The following is a 23,299-nucleotide window of genomic DNA, read 5'->3' on the forward strand; positions in this document are numbered from 1 at the left end:
TTCCTCTCTCGCTCTCTCACTCACTCACATACACACACACACTCTCTCACACAGTGTTTCTCAATGTCTCTCTTCCCTCCCCCTCACACAGTTCCTCACCTCTTCCGCTTGTCGCCCATAGGCTCTTTGTATATTACAGTAAGAACGAAATACTTAGTATGGAACACATCATATGCTGCTTTGAAAAAATATACATTTCTGTGATGAACAGAACAGAAAAAACATGAACTGTTTAGTTTCATTGTCTTTAATTTGTACAGCCAATATGATTTATGGAGTATAAAGATAGGGCTCAATTAATGGTTAACAAACGCTATCATAAACCAATTGAAACTGGTCATTTGCCATTGAGGTATGTGAAGTACAGTTTTATAACTTCCTGTATTGCATTAAGTTAAAGGCAGTGTATAAATCTGCACTTATATTCTGGTATACCTTCAATACTCTATGATATAATCAAATGTAACGGCAGCATCAACACATTACAGTTAATGTGACACCTTAAAAGTGTCTACGTTATTTTCATCTCTAAATTAATGGCTGCTTATCCTGTTTAGTGATGCATCTCAGATGCTTTTACCAGAACTCTGAACCTCACTTTTGCATGAGTGAATCATTAGGTCCAGGAGGAACATGTGTTGCAAAAAGTAGGTGTGTGTTTACTTTGTGGAATTTTACAGGTGCTGATTCCGATTTCAGTTAACAAATATAAACACTGTAACTTTGACACTAAAAGGCTGTTGGACAAAACATAGAGGAGGGGAAGTTGTTTTTTAACTGGATTTACTGAATTTATTTTCCAAGAAGCCCACAAAATGACACAGCCATTAAGTCCCCAATGCTTCCCCATCTGTGTCAGCCTATTACCCCAAATAGTCTCTATTAAAGTAATGTCATCACTTTCTGCAATCAAAGACCAAAGAGGTCTCCTTCTTCCATCTAATAATCACTTTGAGATTACCACCCCTTCACTTGTTTCTGCTGTTTTGGAGAAAGTAATCAAAACTACTTCTCTTTTCACTACTTCCATTTTAACTTGCCATTTATATATGACACATCTACATATGTGTCCATTACAATGTGTTTGCTTTTATGGTTTGAGACCAAGGCTTTTTGTGTTAATGACAGTATTTTCACACGACTGTATGATGAGCCCCAACAAAGAGGCATTTTTTAAACATTTTGCTCCACAAAGAATTAACATTTCTAACATAATGATTGTGCAAATACATGCTGGCTTCTTATCATCTCACTAAGAGCATGATTGGTGTGACTGAGCCAATACATGGTCTAACTGAAGACGGCTTTATCTCTTATTGCTTCGATGTGAATAAATGAGGAAACTCTCCTCAGATTCTGCTGCATGCTGACATCTCTGGTTAGACTTATGAGCATCAAATTAAAGGCTTTAATTTGATCAGTAATGCATGGAGCCTGGCAGGGGGGAATATGAAATATATTTATATACTGCATTAAGGCCACAATTTGCTCAATTGTGTGCATATGATATACTTTGTTCCTTCAATTGAAGTAAATCCGTCCCTCGTTTTGATGAATGTGTGATCACAGACTCCGTTTTTAAATACTTTTTGGCTTTGCACAAGGCCAGGTCATTTATTCCAGCCACCTCCAGATAAAAGCTCTTGATCTTGACGGCACATATGGATAGAGATTATTTCATTAAGCTTTACTCTAGTTTAGGGAGGAATTTGTTGTTTAATTGTTAATAATAATACATTTTATCTGGGGGGCGCCTTTCAAAGCACCCAAGGACACCTTACAGGGCATAGGGTAATATAGGGAGAGTTAAAATAGTGGACAGCCGGGGTAAAACAAGACAAGAGCCTGGGTGTTATTCAATGGAAACGCAAATTACATTCTGCATTTGCATGAGCTACCAACTAACTCGCCTTGCAAGCTACTCATCAATGTAACTTAAAAATAATTAAGGCTGAACTTGAGGGAGAAATGCTGGTCTGTTGAATTGCATGAATGTATAAATTGAGGCTTTTTATAGTCTATGGCTCTGTACGGTAATGGAAGAATGTTGGGTCATAACGGTATGCGCAACCTGCCTTTGCTTCAGCTTTACAAGGTGCCAGTTTATTGCGTAGCATAGCCCAAACATACAGAGTGGTGGAGCGAATGTGCCCAAGAATCCGAAGCAGTAGAATTACTTCCTCTGTCACTATCAAGATGCTCTTGAGCCCCAAGTGATTCAGAAGAGCTGCAGAGTAAGAGTAAAAGACTGCAGTGAGTAGCTTCCAGGCCAAATGTGAGGCGAGAGTGCGCCTGCAGTACAAGTTTTTATTGATCCTTGTTGGGCTATCAGCACAACGCTAAAGCAACAGGCTACTTAAAGACTGTAGAGTAAATGGGATTAAATAAACATCCAAATCAGGATGTGCAAAAAGGGATTTACAGTAGGCGTCAGAGCAGCAGCGCAGAAAGAAATGATATATTTAGACATTTCTAAATGTGTTACAAAATGGTCTTCATTATATAACAAAGAAAGGAATGTGAAAGAATGAATATCTGCAAACATAACTCTTTGTAAAATAAAGGGGTGCTGGTAATCACATTAACAGTGCTACATGAGGCGCCTCTTACGGCATGTGCAGAAATGATGAGACATAAGACGAGCAGAACTCCACACCTACAATATTAATAAAAATGAGACTCACAGAGATGTTAAGATTGCAGAAAAAAGGCCTCTTAGTGGAAAACCGTAGTGTCAATGAATCACACTTAGTTCATTTACATATAGAGGCCTGTGCAAACAATACCGTGAAGATTATTCTCCAGCATGTGCAGCTGTAAACACTTCTGTGATGTGGAATTCCTCATCTCCACTTGGACTCTGCATATTTGTGCAGATGATTTGGGTGAATGTCAGTCGCTCTTACTTTATTGTTTATCCACATTGTTTTCAAATGAAGACCGATTGTAATGGAAGGAGTTAGTGTGGCTTAGATGCGAGTGTCCAGCTTTGTCTTCCACTGGCCTCACACCGGATACCATGGCTGGCATAGTGCAGATGACAGGAGAGGTGACTAGCGGCCGGATGCTGGCATACCTCTAAGCACCCTTCTCCAGTTTCAGCTTCCTCTCCTAGACGAGAAGGACAACCATGCAGTGGGGCAATTATCAGCATTCCTCTGATAAATGCTGTACAAGGACTCAGGGGAAGCAAACACACACAAAAGTGTAACACAAGCATGCATTTGGTAAATTTCGATAGCCTATTTTGAGTCCTTTTTTGGAATTGCACTTTTAAAAAATGCCATCAAATCATAGCATAAAAACACGTTTGAAATACTCTCATCAAAGCACAGATATTTCTGGGTTATTTCACCTGGAATAAGACCAGAATGAGTAGTTAATGACTAGCTATGTGAGCTTCCAAGAAACAGCATGATTATGTCTAGGCACATATGGCAGATGTGATCTGACTGCCAGGGTCTTTTTTTCAAAATCACAGCAATTAATTAAAGTGTTTCAATAATCAAATAAGAGATAAAATGTTCATTGAGTCACTGGAGATGAGGAAAAACAAGATGGCACGCGATAAGAGGATGTAGGAGGATATCAAAAATGTAAACGATATTACATAAAGGCATGTAAATAAACTAAAAGGCAAGGACAGTCTACATAGCAGCCATTTCTTAACCCTAGCATTGTCAAACTTAGCTGTACTTGATGTTTAGAGATAATTAGCAAATGTTTTTATGCTAGCAGGCTAAATGGTGAATTTCGTTAATGTTATTCCTGCTTAGCATTTTAGCATTCACATTTTTTTGTGTTGTAATACTGAAGTCCCCGTTGTGCCTCACAGCTATATAGCATTGCTATTGACTCTTGCTAACTTTCTGGTTATTCATACATGCTGCCTTTTCCCCAAGCTTGAGCCTGAAAGAGAAAAATAACCCCCCAGGAGTACATCTCAAAGTGTGTCCAGCTAAAAATACGTGATCCCTTTGTGTTGTTTGCACATTTTTGGCATCAAGTGGAATCATTTCCACTCCCCACTATCTTGCAAGATGATCATAGTAGACAAAGCTTAGCACCCCCCCGACCATGCGGGCACTGCCACATTGTCCACACCCCTGCAAATTCTGCCAGGTTGTAATTTATAGAGCCTCACCATGCTCATTGTGTTACTGGATCTGGTGGCAGTGTCTGATCTATTTGTGCAGCTCTTTTATACCCTCTGTGAAGGGCATGTTTTTTCCCTGCTGGTGAATACAAATGCTCTCCTTTTATAGCAGACTTAAAAGAATTATCTCTCAGTTGCACCTGACACTCAATGTATGTGTCTTTGTATGTAAGGAAATTAACTGTGACTGTCCTTTCATAATCTTCTCATTCAAATGTTCTTCTATTGATGGAGCATTTCAGTTGGTCCGCCTGAAACAGGATTTTGGAACAAAAAGCAAGTTCAAACACTAGCATAAATATCTTCACTTTTGCTACAGAATGACATCCATGACAAATGTAACACTGGAGTTAACCCCAGCAGCTGTTGTCCATTGTTTTCTAACTGCTATTGATTACATGACCCTACCCGTGGCACTCTATTCGGCTGGTTTAGGAAGCCAGAAGAGAAATCAATGTCCTGGGATACCCATGAGAGGCGAGGGATAAGTGGAGCCTGGCCAGGCCTCTCAGGGTTCCATCAGAGTTGGAACAGGGGGCTCAGCTGGGGAATCATCAGGATTGACGCAATAGAGTGGAAGATATAAAAAGAGAGAACATGACAAATTCAAATAACAAAGAAAGTCTTTGAAAGTTATTTCAATGGAGTAATTCTTCCTCTGGTGTTGCAATATAGTCAGTCGAGTGCAAATTAACTGATACATAAAGTCTTTAACCTTCTGGGGAATTTAAGAAAAAGTTAATGGGTTGTTTTTATAAACCTTCTGGAGTTTAGACACATGATCGTGAGCCGAAATAGTCCATCTGGCTGGAGCCTCAAGCTCAGTGGGTGATTGGGTGACCCCCAGTGTTTTTTCTGTGAAGGGCTTCAAAAATCCAGCAAAGCAGAACTGTTGCCTCCAGCTTCAGACAGCTTCTCCAAATGGTCAGTGGGATAACAAAATGCTAAGCTAGCTGAGCTCAATACACTTGCAAATTATATGTGTGTTCTTTCTTTTGTCTTTTTCATTCCATTTCCTTTTACTTTTTACCAACTTAAACTTTTAACTGAAATATCTTGACGATAATAGGATGGATTGTCATGACACCTGGTCTCCCCAGCCCATCCCCTCAACTGCTGCCTCAATTAGCTGCATAGTATATATACCACTTGACTCTCATGTGTGTATTGCCAAGCTTCCAAGCATTCATTTCCTATTTGCTATTATAGTTATCTGCTCTGCCCGTTTCTGACACTGCCTGCCCCCAGTCTGGATTTGTTTGCCTGTTTGACTGATCATCTGGTTTGGAAGCCCTATTCTACCTCCCCTGTTTATTGGATTTGTTTGCCTGATAGCTAGATATCCTGGTTGTGACCCTGCATGCACCTCACATCTGTGTCGTGCGTTTGTGTTTAAGTACATAGCTTTAAACATTGCAGTATCATAATTACAGTATTATAATTAGTAATATAATGCGTGGAGGACGAACCCCAACTAACTTTTGTAATCCCTTTACATTTCCGTAATTGAATCTGTGAAGTTGATTTGATGATTTTGAGTGAATTATTGTTTAAATAGCTTAGCACACAGCTCCAATGATTAGGTCAGAAGTTGTCAAATACTTTAAAATATACAAAATTCAGATTTCTACATATTGATGCTTATTTGTTTGAAAAGTTTGAACCTTACACATCAATTCTACTCCAGTCAAGTTTTTATGTAACCTCTATTTACACTACCAGCTCTTCGGCCTCTATCCTGTGCCAAACGGTTCTTCTAAGGTTGCCATTGGTCCATGCTTATCACTGAGCTGATGGTACCCTCCCTTTGTGAGAAAACTGACATTGAGACAAGATATTTCAACACTTCAAGTCGTCAGTTAAGAGGTGAAGAGGAGCCTCGAAGGTAAGGATAGAAAAAAGTCTGTGTTTGTTACGGTCTTAAGATATATTTTAGCACTTCATTACGATGCACCATGCATATACACACATTAATATTCTGAGCATATTACAAAATAACTGGACTAAATTACAAAGTGTGTTGTCTCTCAGGTTGTATTAGTTTTGAATGCGTACAAATAACTTCTCTAATATCTTTACCAGATGTTATGTCATCAAATGCTGTGTTGATACAGCTATCTTTGATTTCTACAAAAATAACTGGTAGAAAAGGATATGAAGACAAACTAGAACTAAAAATATGATTTCATTTAAGATGAAATGCTCATATTATTTCAATGCATGTGCTCTTCTTCTGTGTGAAATGAAAGCAGATGGCCTTGACTTTGGGAGACAGAGCCATTGGGGCCATTATTGGGGCAGCAGTGGCAGATGCAGCAGGTAAGATAAACTGTGTGATACAACTGCTGGGACAGCCACAGTACTTTCCATTTACAGTGTGCTCACCAATTCACATGGCGTTTGCATGTTATGAGGTTTTCATAGCACTTCTACTGGTTCCTGTATATATATATATATATATAGCTTTCGAGTGTTTTTCCAGAATTTTCCTTTTGTATAACACCTTACAGTGTCTTGTTTTGCAGCATGTTGCATAGTCACATTGTCAGTGCTCTTATCTTTAAACAACATGTGTACATGCTGATTAAATACAGAGGAGGTTACCATTCAGAGTATGGCGCTTACTTAAAAGTCATGATGACTTCACACATGGGTTATGAAAGCACCGTTTCTCCAATAGTAGCTACTGACTATTGAATCACTCCAATATAATACATTTTCTTTTTCACTTCCACATCATTGTGAACTCACAGCATAATGATGAGTAATAAATGAGTGATTCAAAATGTTAGTTCCTGCTTGGTGACGGCTTCACATTGTTTCTTATTTACTTGCTCCATTACGCCACACATCTATTTCCCTTCCCATGTTATCTGTTATTGACAGGCTGTATATACAGAAGGTCATTTCCAAAACAAAAGTATTGAATGTTCCACTATTTTTCTGTGTGTGTGTGTGTGTGTGTGTGTGTGTGTGTGTGTGTGTGTGTGTGTGTGTGTGTGTGTGTGTGTGTGTGTGTGTGTGTGTGTGTGTGTGTGTGTGTGTGTGTGTGTGCGCGCGTGCGCGTGCGTGTGCGTGCGCGTGCCCCCCACTGATACAGCCCAGCCCATGCATTGGATCTACAATCCTGACAGACTCAAAGAAGTTCTCTCTGATCTGGAGCCCTGTCCGGAGTTTCGGCCTCAGTCAGCGAATCCTTTCTACCGCAGGACTACGGGCGAGCAGACCTGCTATGGAGACCAGGCGTACGTGCTGCTGGAGTCACTGAACCAGTGTGGAGGTACGGGAACAGGCAGCAACTATGTTTACATGACACTGTCAGTGCCTGCCAAAGTCATGGAGTAGTATCATCGTTTTGATCAGCAATAAATCAGTGATGGCTGCTCAAAGATTCTCTCACATTTCTAGTAAACGTCTGAGAAAAACACTGTGCATTGTTAGTACATCAAATAAGAAGAATTAGAGCAGAGATCATTGTTTTACCTTAGCATGAAAAACCACAAGCAGGCGGAAACGGCTAACCAAACTGTAGTTTAAAACAGATAATTGGTGGTTTTATCTGGGGTTAAAGAGAAGCACTTTTTTTCTCTTTAAATGACTTCTTATAAAGGTTACTTCCTTAACATCATGCTGCTTTGAAGGATACTTGAAACTAGCTATTAAGATAATGAGCTTCATAGAAACATGTTTCCAAAGATGATAAATCAACTGAGGAGTTTGGTCATTTTTTCATTGACTTCTATACATTCTGACTTGCTACCAGTGGAGTCGCCCCCTGCTAGCCATTAGAAATAGTTCAGGTTTAGGGCGCCTCAACTTTGACTTTACTTTCAGACCCGAATGCTACCCATATGTTACCATCATCTCTAACAGATTTTCATGTAAGTGTATTAACAATGTTGAGACTTTCTTTTTTTTGGTGACGTACTATACTTAACAGATCTCTTGCCTTATGTGTACGTTGTATTAAAGAGGATGTTACATACAGTAAGTGGGTTTGATTATTGTAACATGGTTTTTATTAAAGAAATAAAGCACTATGTCATGTGTTGGCAGATGTTAATGAGGAAGATTTGACCAAGCGCATCTACAAGTTCTTTGGTCCAGGAACAGTGTACGACCTGCCTCTCAATGATCCTTACAGACAGAAAGGAGGTACTGTACATGTCCATCTTTTATGTAAATGGCGATTATGTGATGTCCATATTAATCAATCATTATCCTAACAGACCTAAAAGGATGTGAGAGCCTCTGTTACTGTCTGATAATGCTGTGCATAATGTTTTCCCTATCAGCTGATGGGGGAATTCCCACCCCATGAAAGTATTCCATACAGTCAGACTTCTCTGTTCTTAGTTGGTGTTCAGAGCTTTGGATATGTGCTGCTTTTTTTTACTGTCAGGATATCATATAAATACAGTGCTAGTAAAGCACTGTGACAGCACAGGGCACTTTTGGGTACAGTAAACCACAGACATCTTTAGAATAATATAAGAAGAGCTGTGTCACCATCACTGGCAGAGATAGCTGTGGCTGAGCAGACAAAGAAAAGAGCTCCACCTACAGAAACTTAAACTGCATCAACAGAGAGAGGAAGTGTTTCTTTTCCTGTCTCTCACTTGCTTTGCAGCATAGCCATGTCATTTGAATGAAGCTGTAATTCTTCTTTAACATTCTTTTTTTTTTTGTTATTCTGTAGCACCCAAAGCAATCCTCCCCATCGATGGCCCATGGAGAAACGCGAGCCTCAAAGCATTCATCAGAAATGTGGATTCTGGCAAAGAAGAAACTGGTAAAGACCACAAATCAGAATTCAGGAAGACATCCCAAGTTTTGTGTTTGTAATGTGTGTGGTTTTTTTTATAAGGATGTGATGTGGACTGTCAGATGGACGGGGTCACCAAGCTGGCTCCGGTGGTGGCCATGTATGCTGGCCGGCCTGAGATGTTGGAGAAAGTGGAGAAGGCCATTCGAGTGACCCAGAACAATGACATGTGTGTGGCGGTGACACTGGCTGCAGCGAGGTAAGAGAAAAGCGTTGAGCACAGTAGTTTGGAAGAGAGTGAAAGGAGAATGAACCTTTTCCCGTCTAATTTTGCAAGGTTTTTGGAGCATTTCATTCTGAATGGTCCAGACCCCAATGCTCTGGATGCTGTTGTGGCTCAGTTGAACGCTCCAAACAGACAGAACCCTCAGGAGCTGGACCGGGCTGTCGTTGGTAAGATTACATGTGTCTTTAAAGCTTCATGAAATTTAAAAGAATAATTGACAGACATCCTTAACCTATGGTTCAGAAAGAGTAGAATTGTTCAGGAAATAGCGAAAACGTTTTATAGTATCCTTCCTTAAACAAGCAGAGAGGGCATTGGGCGAAACACAATGCAGAATCAAAGAGGACTTGTGGGAAATGTGGTCAAATCTGCAAGAAACGCAAAATGTTAAAGGGGTGAAATATGTCCTTTTTGCATTTGTTCTTTGAAAGCAAAATAGAATGTTACATAATGTGTGTTATTGGCAGCCAACATGGGCTCCAGCGTTTAAACATTAAACAATACATCTAATCTCTTTTCCTGTCTCACTTCTGCAGCGCATATCCACCAGGTGAAGGACAACCTAGCCAAGTCATCCCAACAGCTCCTACCTGCTGAGTTCAAAAACACATGAGGTGAGCCGGTCGCTAGCAGCAGGATCCAGGTCTGTTGACTTGGCATGGGCTTGTGTGCACTCCCTGTCAGTATCCGTTTGTAGGGTACAGTCTTTGATCTCCTGGCTAATGCTCTGCCTCCTTTCTTTTCATCCTCCCCCTTCCTGCTGAGTTGAGTGTCTCAGGTTTTACAGGGCTAAAAGGTTGAGATGCTTAATATACATATTCAACTCACCAGAGCTTTTCAAGTACTTCTATTGATATTGTGTACGTAAATCAAGCCACGCACTTTGATGGCAATATTTGACACTTAATAACTTCTATTTTATAGTTAAATCAGTTACTGTATTACTCACCATGTCTTTGTCGATCTGTGACTAAATATGGCTGTGTGTGCAGTGTTGCCTGATGCGTTCCAGGGAGCGCTTCATGGAGTCCTGAAGCTGAAGCAGCTGGATGAAGCAGTCAGGGACACCATGCGCTGCGGGGGATGCACCTCGAGCAGAGCCTCCTTCATTGGAGCCTGTTTGGGGGCACAGGTAGTGTAGGGCTGTGGCTCTCGGCATATGAAATAGTGATTAGTCATTTAAACTGTTTTGAGTTTCTAATTGGTGAAAATCAGTAGGAAGAAGTGCTTTTCAAGATTTTAACATTGTTTGAACATTTCTGTATGTATATAATATGTTTAATTTATCCACTTAAATATATTTTAGTTGATATAGAGCTGCAACGATTATTGGAGAACTCAAATTTAACTATTTTAATAATTCATAAACTATTGAAGCAATTTTTATGCAGAAAACTCAAACATTGAGATGTTATCCTTCAATCAAATTGTCTTTTCATATTTAAATGAATATCTCCAGGTTATCGCTGAATAAACAGCACATTCTGAGATATCCCTTATTAAAACATGATGATGTTTACATGCAAATTATGTTTAACGGTACAATAATGATGCTAAGCTAAGTGCACAACAGCTAGCCTAGTCACATAATCAATCAAAAAGGCCAAGCCAGGTCAAAAGCAGGCTGAGACATTTCCCATGTTTGTTTCATGGTTCAAATATATCATTTATCATATTGTTGTTGTCTGTGGGCTCAGTTATTCTGAAAGCTTTGTGCTGCCTTCGATGCTTTCAGCTGTCATCTTGATGTGTTTTCAGACTGGTCTCCAGGGGATCCCAGAGTCTTGGAAGGAGAGGACACTCAGATATCCTCTGCTGCTGGAGCTAGCACAAAGTGTGGTCCAAAAGAGTCAGCAAAAGTAGTTCAGCTTTGATTTTGCCCTAAATACAGTTGTTTTATCACATATCAAATATTTATGGAGTGTGGATAATCAAAGCTTTTTAGAATAGACTTGCAGATGTACTTTGACACGACGATTCATGACAGTCGCATTCCAAAGTCTTGTACTGAATGAAACTCGAACCCATTTGCTCGGTCAAATCTGCATCATGTAAGAAAGTTAAAGGTTTGTATGTTGAGTTGAAGACATGTAATACATTTACCCTCAGCAGCAGCATTTTAGGAAATAGTATCAAATAAAAAGTGACTTTTCTGTCATCAACATACATGTTTGTGTTGCTTATTTGCTGTGAAGTGGACAGTTTAATAATCCCAAAAAACAAACTTTGTCTTAGTTAAAAAAAGTCATTCTGCTGAAGTTAAGTTTCAAGAGGTTTTGGTTTTCTCTTACCCTCGAGTGTTTTCTGTTATTGTCGAGTGAAAGAGCAGATACACACAGATTTACTACTGGAGCAACCAGAGTGCAACCGATTCCTCCCTCAAAGGAGCTGTTCTGCCTTTCTAAAAGTGCTGACTTTTAAAGCACCCGCCCCAACAATTCTAAAAGTTAGCCAAGCATAAAGCCAAGCCAGAGCCTTAATATCTTTGACATAGTGTGGTTATAAAAAATGCAGTGTGTACAATGGGAGTCCATTCCCTGTTATACAGCTTATACTTGTATATGTATGCAGAAATGTATAATAAATAGGGAATAGTTGATGCTTGTTTAATAAAATTCAAGGTTGTTAATCTGTCCCATTATGTCATTTACATGTCGATAAGAAATTACTGTAGGTGTCCCATGGGAAAAACCAAAAGCATGTTAAGTTAATACCTAACATAAGAACAATTGTCTGGTTGAATAAAAAACTTTGAGCCATCGTTTAGCTGAAAGGTTGTAGCTGACGACGCGTTGATAGCCTACAGAGGGGAAGTCATTTGATTTCCCCCTCTGCCTGACTTCCTCCCACACAGCAGGTAGCAGGCGCTGTCTGGCATAATTACAACCAGACATGAAGAGTGTTTTTGTTTTTCCAAAATCGGCCAAAGTCTGTTCCCTCAACACATTTTCTGAGAAAGAGGGGACGGTTGCAAGACATTTCGAAATATTATCCTCAGGATAAATGAGATGCATGAACCAAACCTTCATCGTGGCGTAAAAAAACTGGAAAATAATTTAAATGGGGGGGGATCTCTCCCTGCCTCCCTTAAAGCCTCAGTGTAGAACCATTTGTCCTTTACTTTCATTTGAATTGCAAAGTTTGGAGTCCAGCCATGACTGCTGCTAATAAGAAAATGCATAACTTATGAGGACAGATGAGACTCCCTCTCCTCCTCCTCCTCCGTCTCTTCCTCCTCCTCTGCATAGTAGTAATGCATAATAAAATGTGTGCTGTTGCGGGAGGGGAGCATTTCTGATAGAATGGTGTTTTTTGCTTTTGATCGTTACTGCTATTTGAGCCCCCAAACATTGCATGATTGAGTTTAAACTCTCATTTAAATTTGATAGCTGTCAATCAATCATGAATAAATCAATGGTAAAGGGTCGACGAGTGGTGACCAGCCAAGGGTGTGAGGTTAAGGGTTCAGGGCAGATCATTATACTGTATGGGTTTAGCTGATGCTTAACAGGAACTTCAGTAGAGAGAAAACAGTGTGCTTATATTTTCAAACCATGCTTTATATGATTTCTAGTATATTGTACATATGCATATATCTCAATAGCCTAAGAAAAGCAGACAAAATGCCTTAAGCTTTTAAACATGTACAGTATGTGCAAGGTGCCTTTACAATGAATATCCTTTAAGTATCTAATGCATTCATATACATTATATGTTGGTTTAAGAAATGCAGTTCTATTATGTTATTTCCCCCCACTTCATAGTTTTGGGATGAGGGGACTCTGGTCCACCCTCCAGTATAGTAGGTGGCAGTAATGCATCTAAAACGCTAGTTGCCAACCTCCAGTAAACTAAAGAAGATGAAGAAAAAGATGGGAAGTTACCGTCTTTGCTTGAACATACACCTGAGCAGGGGAAAGTGCCAATACCGTAGATATAGGCTTTAATAAGAACATCAGTTGCTGCACCTGATCAAAGAAAGTAAAACATTCAGGGTAAGGTTTTTCTATGAGGAAATACTACTCTTGCCTTTACACCTCTAAAAAACATGAAACTGTCTGGTGTTGTCCCACACATGAATGCCGTTTCTTACAATCCCCCTGCGGAAACAACAGACGTTTGTTGGTTTACTAAATAAAACTCGTGTTGTGTAGTTTTACTTCACTGACATTCATTTTTCATGTCAACTTTTCCGTTCTCAATGTGCGCATGCGCGACACTTTCTCCCAGTTGTCAGAATCGGCTGGGAGTGAACTCTCTTGTGCTGTGTACTACCTTTGTCAGGTTCAACAGCTGGGTGGAACTCCGACAAAAAGTTGCTTCAATGACATTTTCAATAGGGATGGAAGTTTGACTCTGAGACAAGCTAGCAGTTGTGTACGTGTTTATTCTAACCACGGTGCCATGGATTTTAATGTTAAACGGTTAGCTGCAGACGCCGGTACTTTCCTGAGCCGCGCGGTACAAGTAAGTGTGACCGTTGAGTTCGTGGAAGTTGTTGCTAATCAACGTTAGCTGCTAGCTTTATCAGTCAGGCAGTGTTAGCTCGCTTGCTAAACAGCTAAAGCTACGGTGTTGCTAAGTAGCCAGTTATCTTCTGAGAGAAATACATATCCTTTAAAGTTGCACTATAGTGTTTTTAAACGGAACCTGCGACACTTTGGTCCATTTATAACGTATTATAACACCCGTCAACATTACTATTAAAGCAGGCCTCTGAAACCATTAGATAAAGCTAACAACATTAGCTTGGAAAATGTTTATTTTAAGTTGGTCTATTCAGTTTGCTAACATTAAGTGGATATCAAATATGCCACGCAAAACACCCCAGCCCTTGTCTCTTCTCTCTAGTGTGTTTTTAGTCGAGACAGTGTGTGCACCCTATAACCGGGTATTTTCTGTTTCCAGTTCACAGAAGAAAAACTCGGCCAGGCTGAAAAGACTGAGTTGGATGCCCATTTGGAGAATCTTTTGATCAGAGCTGAGAACACCAAGCAATGGACAGAAAGGATTATGAAGCAGACAGAAGTCTTACTACAGCCCAACCCAAGTAAGGCTCTCTGATGACTGAGTGAACTGACAAACAAAATGCTGACATTCTGGACCCCCTTTTCAGGGTAGTATAGCACAGGTACCCTCTTTATGTTCCTGTGTATTTGGGGCGAAAGCCAGCAAACCTCATGTATGGGTCTCTTATATGTGTGCCACTGAAAAGGGGTCACATGAAAAATGCTAAACATCTCTGTGATGGTGTTTTGAAATACATCAGTAGGTAGGGTATCTGTGCAGCCTGTGGGCTCAGCTGTGCATCCTCCTGCGTTCACACCATGGTGCCATATTGCAGTGACACAACAAACACAGACAGACCAGCTGCTGTAACAGTCTTGGATAATGCAAACTGGAATTGTTCTTAATTTTCCTATGTACAACATACTGTAACACATATATGCTAAGCTGTGACTCACTGTGTTCACCCATGTGATGCAATAACAGTTTCTCATTATGTTTGTCATTATGAAAGCCTCTCTATTAGGCTGGCTCCCCCTCTTGTAGTCTTATGACTTTGTAATTAAGTTTTGGTTTTCTGATTTGCAGATGTCCGGCTAGAGGAATTTGTGTACGAGAAACTGGAGAAAAAAGCCCCTACACGAATGAACAACCATGAGCTGTTGGGCCAGTCCATGATTGAGTCAGGGAGTGAATTTGGTCCTGGCACTGCCTATGGTGAGAAATACAGGGATTGCCCTGACACATTAAGACGTTAATGAACATTTAACTCCTGTGGAATGAAACTTTGGCTGTCACACATGTCATTTTCTTTTTTTAGCCAGTTCCTTTTGATGATGATGATGATGATGATGATGATGATGATGATGATGGTGATGATGAACAAAAACCTCCCCTTCAAATTGCTCAATTCTAGGAGCATACATGTTTTAAAGCTTCTTTGCTTCTGGTTATTATGATTCAGATGTTGATAATGCATAAAAGTTGGGATGCATGATATGGATTTCTTTCAGCCTACTTTCACAACATACTTTGAATTGCCATCATATTGTCAGTGTCTTGTCATGGCTCTAATTTCATTATCAGAATGATGATTCTTGTTTGTACGTGTCTCACGTCACAACTATTTAGGCCTTGTTACCCCGTCCAGCATAATATTTACAGTGAAGCTTTGTTTGTATAGGAAATGCTCTGATAAAATGCGGGGAGACGGAGAAGCAGATTGGTGGGGCCGAGCGGGAGTTAATCCATAGTTCGGCCATCAACTTCCTGACACCTTTCAGGAACTTTCTGGAGGGCGACTTCAAAACCATCCTGGTGAGTTGCTGCTGCTATGAATCACTTTCACTTTTCACCAAGCTTTGAACTTTTATCTGGAACTGACTCAGCAGTGTTAGTGGCTTTAGAGTTTAGATGAATTATAGTCTTGATGATTACCCCCATCTATCCGCAGTTCTATCTTGCAGCCTCTGTAAACATGAATTATATAAACTCGCTGTTATCCTCAACTCTTTTATAGAACTTAAGATATTAAGTTCTGAATTCTCAGAAAGTAAATAATTATTTTGGGAGCTGAACATTTTTCCAAAACGCAACAATGTTTGGGTCTAATGTCGATCCAAATATGGAAACTGACCACTCACCAAGACTTGTACAAAAACTCAGATCCTGGCCTATGATTATGCTTGATAAAATTAGCGGTTTTAGATGTTAAAAAATGCTGAACAATCATTTTTGTTCCTGATTCCTCTGGGAAAAGAAATCTGCCTGTGGATAATGTTTCCCCTCTGCTCATACAGCTATATTCATTGATCTTTCACCTGTTGCACAACTTTTTTGTAACCTGGTGGAGAAGCATCTGTAAGAAACATAGTCTGTTGCGTGTGTAACTTTCCCCGTCGGACCATTTATTTAATGTCTCAATCCATTCTACACAATAAAAGTGTCTTCATAGTTAGATTCCCAACATTATGCTCATTTTTACCATAAAGTCGATGGTGACAGAAGACTCACCTCTCTAATCTAATCCTCACCAAAATTGGGACATTTATTTAATGGATTTCTTGTATTTTTTTCCAGAAAGAAAGGAAGCTGCTGCAGGTCAAACGTTTGGATTTGGATGCGGCCAAAACCAGACTAAAGAAAGCCCGGATGACGGATGCTAGAGCTGCAGTAAGTTCACACACACACACACACACACACACACACACATTATCGTCAATGCGATAGTAACCTTATCTTGCATCTCCGTGTCTTGCTGCCATTGTAATGCTGAATCTCGAACAGTGTTAGTGAATTCTGTTTTCTCTACAATCATAATCCAATTTCCTTTTAGAGAAAGAAAAGCTCTCTGGGCGTTTCCTTTTTCTGAAGTCTTATAAGTCACACTTTTACACAACATGAAGCCCATCGCTGTGTTTCCTGTGACATACAGTCACATGAGCAGCCATGGGAAGTTAAGACTTCTCTTTTTCTCTGCAGTTGTTTTAAAGCTATGGTGTCCACGTAGTCTTTAAACATCGGATTCAATTACCTTTCTATACTAGGGCTCCACACTTGCATACTTTTCTGTAGGTCGAGAGGGCAGAGTGTTAGCTTTAGTATTGTTGACAACATGTAGATACATCATTAAACATTACATTGACCTTAAAGACATGTTTGTGCCACAGATGCTCAGTAATCAAACATAGCATCAAATGTTGGTTAAATATTCATTTGCATATAAGTTAGCAACAGCTGATTTGACCTTCCTTTTTAATTGTAATAGAAAGGAGTGGATACAAAATGGCTAAGGTTTTGAACACTTATTTATATCGTTTTGCTTATCAAATTATTTTAAACAAATGCTCCATTTATATTCCCCACATTTCATTCTAATTGGAAAGGTCTGACTTTCAAGTTGACAAACTATTTCTGAAGATGATCTCGATCAGGACTGGAGTATTTATTAACTGAGCCAAAGCTAGGCACATTTACGCCACAATCTATCCCCGTGCAAAAGAAAACAGATGAGGCAAATATTCAACGAAGCTGCTGGTATTCTACATCTACCAGAAGCATTATCACTTACAGAACAACATAATGTCAGAGTGGATGGACAATAAAACACTTGGAGATATCCCAGCAATGCTATTTGGCTGCAGTTGTCAGAGCATCAGAGTAAATGAGTGGCTTTTGAGCCAACTTCCCACAAATTCAAGGCAACAAAGAGCTATAATTTTATTCCAATTTGCTGATTCAGAGCCAAGTTACCCCTGTGGCTTCTCAACATGCTCATTTAATGTAGCGCTTTTAAACAGCAGGAGGTAATGGCTTGTTTAATCCATACAAACAAACATGTGTCCTGTCAACAATTTCTGAATGAAAGAGAAGAGTGTCATAAAATACGGCGGTAGATTCTGCTGGGTAACACTAGCACTATTCTTTCTGTAATCTTTGTTTGACGGTACACAGACACAAGTTTGGATCTCTGAGGATTAGAAGTATTTATGTGCATCATTGTCCCAGTCCTTGTATAGTGTGTGTTTTGCCGCTCACACTAACACACACACGCACTGTTGTAAGGATGTGTTGTGTTGGCCGCAGCCGTGCAGCAGCTGTAGCTCTAACTACTGTGTCACTGTTTTCAAAATGCAAAGCAGCAGATGTGAGCAGAGGAAGTGACAGAGGTGAGTGGAATGTTGGAGCCATCTTTTAATTGAACACACACCCTCGCACAGACACACAGCAAACCCCCTGGTAGCAGTGTTAACAGCTGCTATGAAAAGCTCTCTGTAGCTCCTCCATGACACACACTGTGGTACCTCGTGGAAAACCTAAAGCCCTGAAGAAGTTCTCTCTGTGGCTCCGGACAGTAAGGCCGTTGTCCCGGTCATTCTCAGCACCACACCATATGTTTATTGGACTCTTTAGCAAATCTCAACAAGCCATTGTTCCACACATCTCATCTTGAATCTCTTGGCTCAGCGTGAGGAAAGGAAACATTTCCCTCGGGACAGCAACATCATGCTTAGCTGACCTGTTTGTTCCCCTGTCTTTCCTGATGTCTGTACCTCTGACATCCCTGTTATAGGTTTATATAAGACCACATCATGTCACATATACAGATTCTGGGATCAGTATATGTTGCGGATGACTAAACTCTTCCTTTTTTGGCCTAACTGGAATATTATATGTTGGAATTGAGTAGTTATTTTGGAATTCAACAAGCTTAAGAACACAGATAATAAGACACATCAAAGGTGGCAACACTGACTTCCTTTTTTTTATCTTGTTATTCTATATGTCATTTCTTCTCCATTCTCAGGCCGAGCAGGAGTTGAGGATGTCCCAGAGTGAGTTTGACCGGCAGGCGGAGATCACCCGGCTGCTGCTAGAAGGCGTCAGCAGCACACACGTACGAAACCCAGCTCAGCTCAGCACAGGCTACAGCTTCACAAATGCTTGTTAAAGGCCTTCCCCACCACAGGCTTCCCCTTTTAATCGTCATTCAACCAATAAACAATAAGGGATGTTATTGTAGTGCTGCCAGGTTTTGGTCGCAAAGACTTAACCCCAAACTGACTGGGAGCAAGATATACAACCAAAGATTTTAAAATGTGTTTGCCTTGCATTTTAAAAGTTAACTGGATAGAGATTTGTGAATTATTTTGCATATCCAGGCACACCACCTCCGCTGCTTGAATGACTTTGTGGAGGCGCAGACTACGTACTACGCTCAGTGTTACCAGTACATGGTGGATCTCCAGAAGCAGCTGGGCAGGTAAATACCACCGTCATCCTTGAAGTGCTTCTGGTTCCCATTGATTCTTTGAAGTTTAGGAATTTGAGGAAGATAATTAATGCTTTGACTTTCTGAGTTAGAATGATCTGCGCTCATCTCAATGTTTTAAGCATTACCTACATTCGACTTCAAAAGGGAGAAGGGAGGAGTAGTAAGTCATTGTAGTCTTTCCCCTTCTTACTTTAAGAAACCCTTCCTGTAAACACAGGTACGGATGTCCGAATGTGTTTTCATTCTTTTGTGTGATAAAGTGAACGAGAAGCAAAGCCACTTATACACTTTTTACTTTTCTGCTGAAAGAGGAAAATGAGCAATACTTTATCAGGGATGAGGTCACAGGGAAGTCAAGAATTCTTACAGGAAAAGAAAGAGCCCTATAATTAGACCGGTAAATAAAATACTGCGGAAGAACACGTCCGTCAGGTTGCCACAGTTCCAGTGTTTATCATCTCCCTTTCCTTTCACCAGTTTCCCCTCGTCCTTCTCCAACAACAACCAATCGTCGGTGTCGGGAGGGGCCAGCATCTCGGTGCCCACCATCCCGGTGTCGGCCTCCCTGCCCAGCGTGTCCGCCGGTCACGGCATCTCCACAGCCTCGGGCGGATTCAACGAACTGAGGAGCTCCAACGGCAGCCGCAAAGCCCGGGTGCTCTACGACTACGACGCCGCCAGCAGCAGCGAGCTTTCCCTGCTGGCTGATGAGGTGAGCCCGGGGTTATCGTTGCTCTGTTTCATTGTATTACTGTGCAAAAAGTGAAAAAAGGTGTGGGAAACATAACAAGAAGGATGTGTTTCTTTCTTTCTTTAAATATTTATGAGGATTTTATGATTCGATAAACAGGAATCACCACTCTTAGATGGTCGAAGCGGGTTGTGATTTAGCAGACCACTTTTTTATATAGGTGTTATTTAGCATGGACCGCAGTACTGTCTCACAAAACTCAACAAGAAATACAAACAAAAAACTCTTTATCTTTAGTTTAAAATGATCCATTTCAAGTTGGACAATACTTCTGCTTGCTAATAAAATGAGGAAGTAGGGTCTAAACCCAACATGCAGGGGGGGCAGTTCCTGTACCATAGCGAGATAAACGCCCTCCCTTTCCTGGAAAAGCACCGAGCGGTCCATTACAGCCTGTGGGTGACAATAAGCCAGCATTACCTCATTCATTCTAGTACTCACATTTCAGAAAAGTTTCCAGCCGGACCTTGCATTCGGAGAGCCTGTGTGGCCTGCAGACAGGATGTATATCCAAGCGTTTCATAAACCCATCAAACTTTTATTGAAATAGCTTCTTTTACAAAAAGGTGCTTCACCTACGAAAGAGGATTAGGGCCACATGCGAAAATATTTTGGAGATCTGATCTGGATGTGGATTTTCGTTTTTGAATTCAGAATTCTGACATTTTAACTCAGATCTAAAAAAATAAAATAGCTTTTGGTCAAATCTCAAAAAATGTTTTAGATAGAATCGGAGGATGAAACCCTCTTTATTAGTCACATACATGCACACAGCAGAGCACACACAGTGAAATTGGTCCTCTGCATTTAACCCATCCTAGTACTAGGAGCAGTGGGCAGCTATCGTGCAGCGCCCGGGGAGCAATGGGGAGGGGGGGGATTGGAGGTGTCCGGTGCCTTGCTCAAGGGCACCACAGCAGGGCCTAGGAGGTGAACTGGGACCTCTCCAAGTAGCAGTCCACTTTCCATTTTTCAAGTCTGTTCGGGGACTTGAACCGGCAACCCTACGATTCCCAGTCCAAGCCCCTACTGACTGAGCCACTGCTGGACATTTTTTTTTTTTTTTTTTCCAGGTGGCCCTAATCCTCTTCCCTACTTTAAAAACCGAGAAAGTCCCACAAAATAAAAAACAAATCCCCCTGCTCCAGCAAGTTCATATACAGAGCTGCACATAACTAAAATAAAGAATGAAGTCATAAACACAGGACTGAGTAAAGAAGAATAAACGTCATTGATTCAAAGCAAACATTAGAAACCTGGTGCCTTAGGGAAACCTTTGTCTGTGCGGTGGATGAGTCGTTCAGAATGGACTGCATGCTGACCTTTGCTATGTCAGTAATATGACAAATGAATCTAAGATTGAAATGAATAAGACTTGATAACTATACACATAAACGCTGTATCCCTGCGTTTACAGGTGATCACAGTCAGCAGCGTCCCAGGCATGGACTCAGACTGGCTGATGGGCGAGCGCGGCAACCAGAAGGGCAAAGTGCCCATCACTTACCTGGAGCTGCTTAACTGATACCCCCCAACCCCCAACTCCCAAACCCCCAACCCCCCCCCCCCCCTTTCAAGCCCTCTGTAACCAGCTGTGATCTCATATTTATATATTGTGTTGCAGGGCCCCTTTCTCTTCCATTCAGCCATTTTTTAATGAGTAATATTTCTATGAAAAGGAGTCTCGATTTTAGCAGACTCAACTGGAATGAATATTTTGAGTGAGGTGAAACGGAGCCCGATCCCTGATGTGTGTTTTTACCCGACTGCAGTACATTTCTAAAACCTGCTTCCACGCCTCCTTTGTGTTTGATGCCATTCAATATGTGCCGGAACATCTCCCAAATTGTAACTTTTAAAAAAGAAAAAAAAAAGCTTTGTTTACAGATGTGTCTCAGAGGGTGATTTCAGAGGGTTCGTTTTTACAAAAATGTGCTTCACTTTGAAGTAGAGATTGATCCTGATTATAAAGTCTTATTTTATAATGTTAATCTTATGGTGCACAAGCTGTTCCAAAATATGAAACGTTTCTTTAACATTATCGTAGCTTTTGTGCGTCAGCTTTATTCAGTTTCACTCGTTCGATTGATGACCGAGGTATAAAATAAGACAAGTTGTAGCCTGCTGATAACCAAGCAGTTACAAAACTAACCCAGACATTGTTTAGTGCCTATCACCGGGAATCGGCCTTTCTAAAAACCAATTGCCCTTTTGTATCACATGCAGTATTGAGACTGTAAATTCAGTCTCCTCTTTTATTATTGAAGCCCAATATTTTAAGTTATTGACGATTGAACACAAGCATTTCCACATTTATATTCGATGTATTAACCAGAAGACGTTTTCTGTCTCTGAGTAAATTATTAATTTGTGTATTCTCCATTTATCCACTCTGTGGCGTGTTTATCATCTCTGGTGTTGGTTGACTTGATGCAAAATATATATACTTCTGTATTTCTTTTACAATATTAAAGCCCTTCTAAAGCTACATTTCAACTGCACATTCAGAAAAGGCCGTGTTACGTTCTGGGAGATCAAATGATACTACCACATGGCTGCTTTTTGTTCTGTGTGTTACGGATAAGATAGCATACATTTGTAAAATAAATATATACAATATGAAGCATTAAATAAGAAAATATAACTGCTCTGCTGTCTGTTGAGATTTCTGATTTCCAGGTGGAACCACTAGAGGGCAGAACAGGCAACATTATCAAACTGTGGGTATTATTAAATGTAACTGTTGGGACATAGAATGTTTGGACCATGTTAGCGGGCAGAGTCACGTGAAATTCAGACACAGAAAGTTAAAAGTGTCTGTAATGCATGTTTTCTTTAGAACCCGTGGTATTTCGAATGCTGCTTGATGACATTTGGTACGCCTACAGAGCAATTTCAGAAAATGTTCTTATCAAATGTTCAAAAAGTGCATTCTTCGATTTCAACACTGATGAAGAGTGGGTAGTGGTGTGGCAATTCGTTGAAAGAGGTCAAATTAGTTGAAAAACATGACCACAAAACTAACTGAATCATGCCAATTTTGATCCAGCGACACATTTAATTTGATACAGAACGACGTCTGATTCTTTTGTTGATTTGTCCTTTTTATATATAGATAGATTGACAGTGAAATACATTTCCTAATGTTGACACATTCAAAGTAAAGAGTAGAGTGCCTCTACCCTTTGAATTATTTTGGGATCGCTCCTGACCCAACCTCCTGAGGCTTCCACTACTCCCAGTGGATGATGATACAGTGCTAGCAGCTGCGGACCAAAAATGCACAAATCCCTAGAAAATAACTGACACTGCTGACCCAATTTGACTGATAACTTCATTTGAAGAAGATATGAAGTGTACAGTGATATTGGCCTTGCTTAGCCTCTCTTCTGAGGATTCCGCTCTAACCATAGCTTCATAAAATGACCTTCAAAATCCTACATAGAAAGTATTTTTGCATTTCCATAGTCATTGAGCAGTCCGGAGGCAGTCACGTTTAAAAACTCATGGCTAAACAGTAAGTCCAGCGCAAACCACCCCGTCCTCGCTCGTCATAAGAG

General features: G+C 40.4%; 2 protein-coding genes across 3 annotated transcripts; both read left to right on the forward strand.

Moving 5' to 3' along the window:
• Positions 1 to 5,894: 5,894 nt before the first annotated feature.
• LOC134883916 (crystallin J1B-like) lies at positions 5,895 to 11,373 on the forward strand. 2 transcript variants are annotated; one of them, XM_063912413.1, is made up of 10 exons: positions 5,895 to 6,041; positions 6,409 to 6,475; positions 7,257 to 7,436; positions 8,213 to 8,311; positions 8,856 to 8,948; positions 9,024 to 9,180; positions 9,259 to 9,374; positions 9,744 to 9,821; positions 10,200 to 10,339; positions 10,966 to 11,373. In XM_063912413.1, the coding sequence occupies exons 2-10, from the start codon at positions 6,409 to 6,411 to the stop codon at positions 11,068 to 11,070; spliced, it is 1,035 nt and encodes a 344-aa protein (XP_063768483.1). In that variant the 5' UTR covers positions 5,895 to 6,041; the 3' UTR covers positions 11,071 to 11,373. The 2 variants fall into 2 exon arrangements, with proteins under 2 accessions (XP_063768483.1, XP_063768484.1); XM_063912414.1 differs by having other exon boundaries at positions 5,914 to 6,041; positions 6,406 to 6,475.
• A 2,048-nt stretch (positions 11,374 to 13,421) lies between these two features.
• On the forward strand, positions 13,422 to 22,383 carry sh3glb1a (SH3-domain GRB2-like endophilin B1a). The gene is made up of 9 exons (XM_063912489.1): positions 13,422 to 13,674; positions 14,116 to 14,257; positions 14,803 to 14,931; positions 15,398 to 15,531; positions 16,294 to 16,386; positions 18,521 to 18,610; positions 18,876 to 18,976; positions 19,466 to 19,700; positions 21,157 to 22,383. The coding sequence occupies exons 1-9, from the start codon at positions 13,612 to 13,614 to the stop codon at positions 21,262 to 21,264; spliced, it is 1,095 nt and encodes a 364-aa protein (XP_063768559.1). The 5' UTR covers positions 13,422 to 13,611; the 3' UTR covers positions 21,265 to 22,383.
• Positions 22,384 to 23,299: the final 916 nt, after the last annotated feature.

Source organism: Eleginops maclovinus, chromosome 21 (assembly GCF_036324505.1).
Source record: "Eleginops maclovinus isolate JMC-PN-2008 ecotype Puerto Natales chromosome 21, JC_Emac_rtc_rv5, whole genome shotgun sequence".
Taxonomy (NCBI): Eukaryota; Metazoa; Chordata; class Actinopteri; order Perciformes; family Eleginopidae; genus Eleginops; species Eleginops maclovinus.

What these genes read in the sequence shown, in the direction of transcription:
- sh3glb1a (XM_063912489.1), top strand. Translation starts at nt 13,612, where the DNA reads ATGGATTTTAATGTTAAACGGTTAGCTGCAGACGCCGGTACTTTCCTG. An exon ending in AAGGCGTCAGCAGCACACAC is followed by an intron (nt 18,611 to 18,875) that starts GTACGAAACCCA and finishes TTGCATATCCAG; the next exon opens with GCACACCACCTCCGCTGCTT. An exon ending in TTTCCCTGCTGGCTGATGAG is followed by an intron (nt 19,701 to 21,156) that starts GTGAGCCCGGGG and finishes CTGCGTTTACAG; the next exon opens with GTGATCACAGTCAGCAGCGT.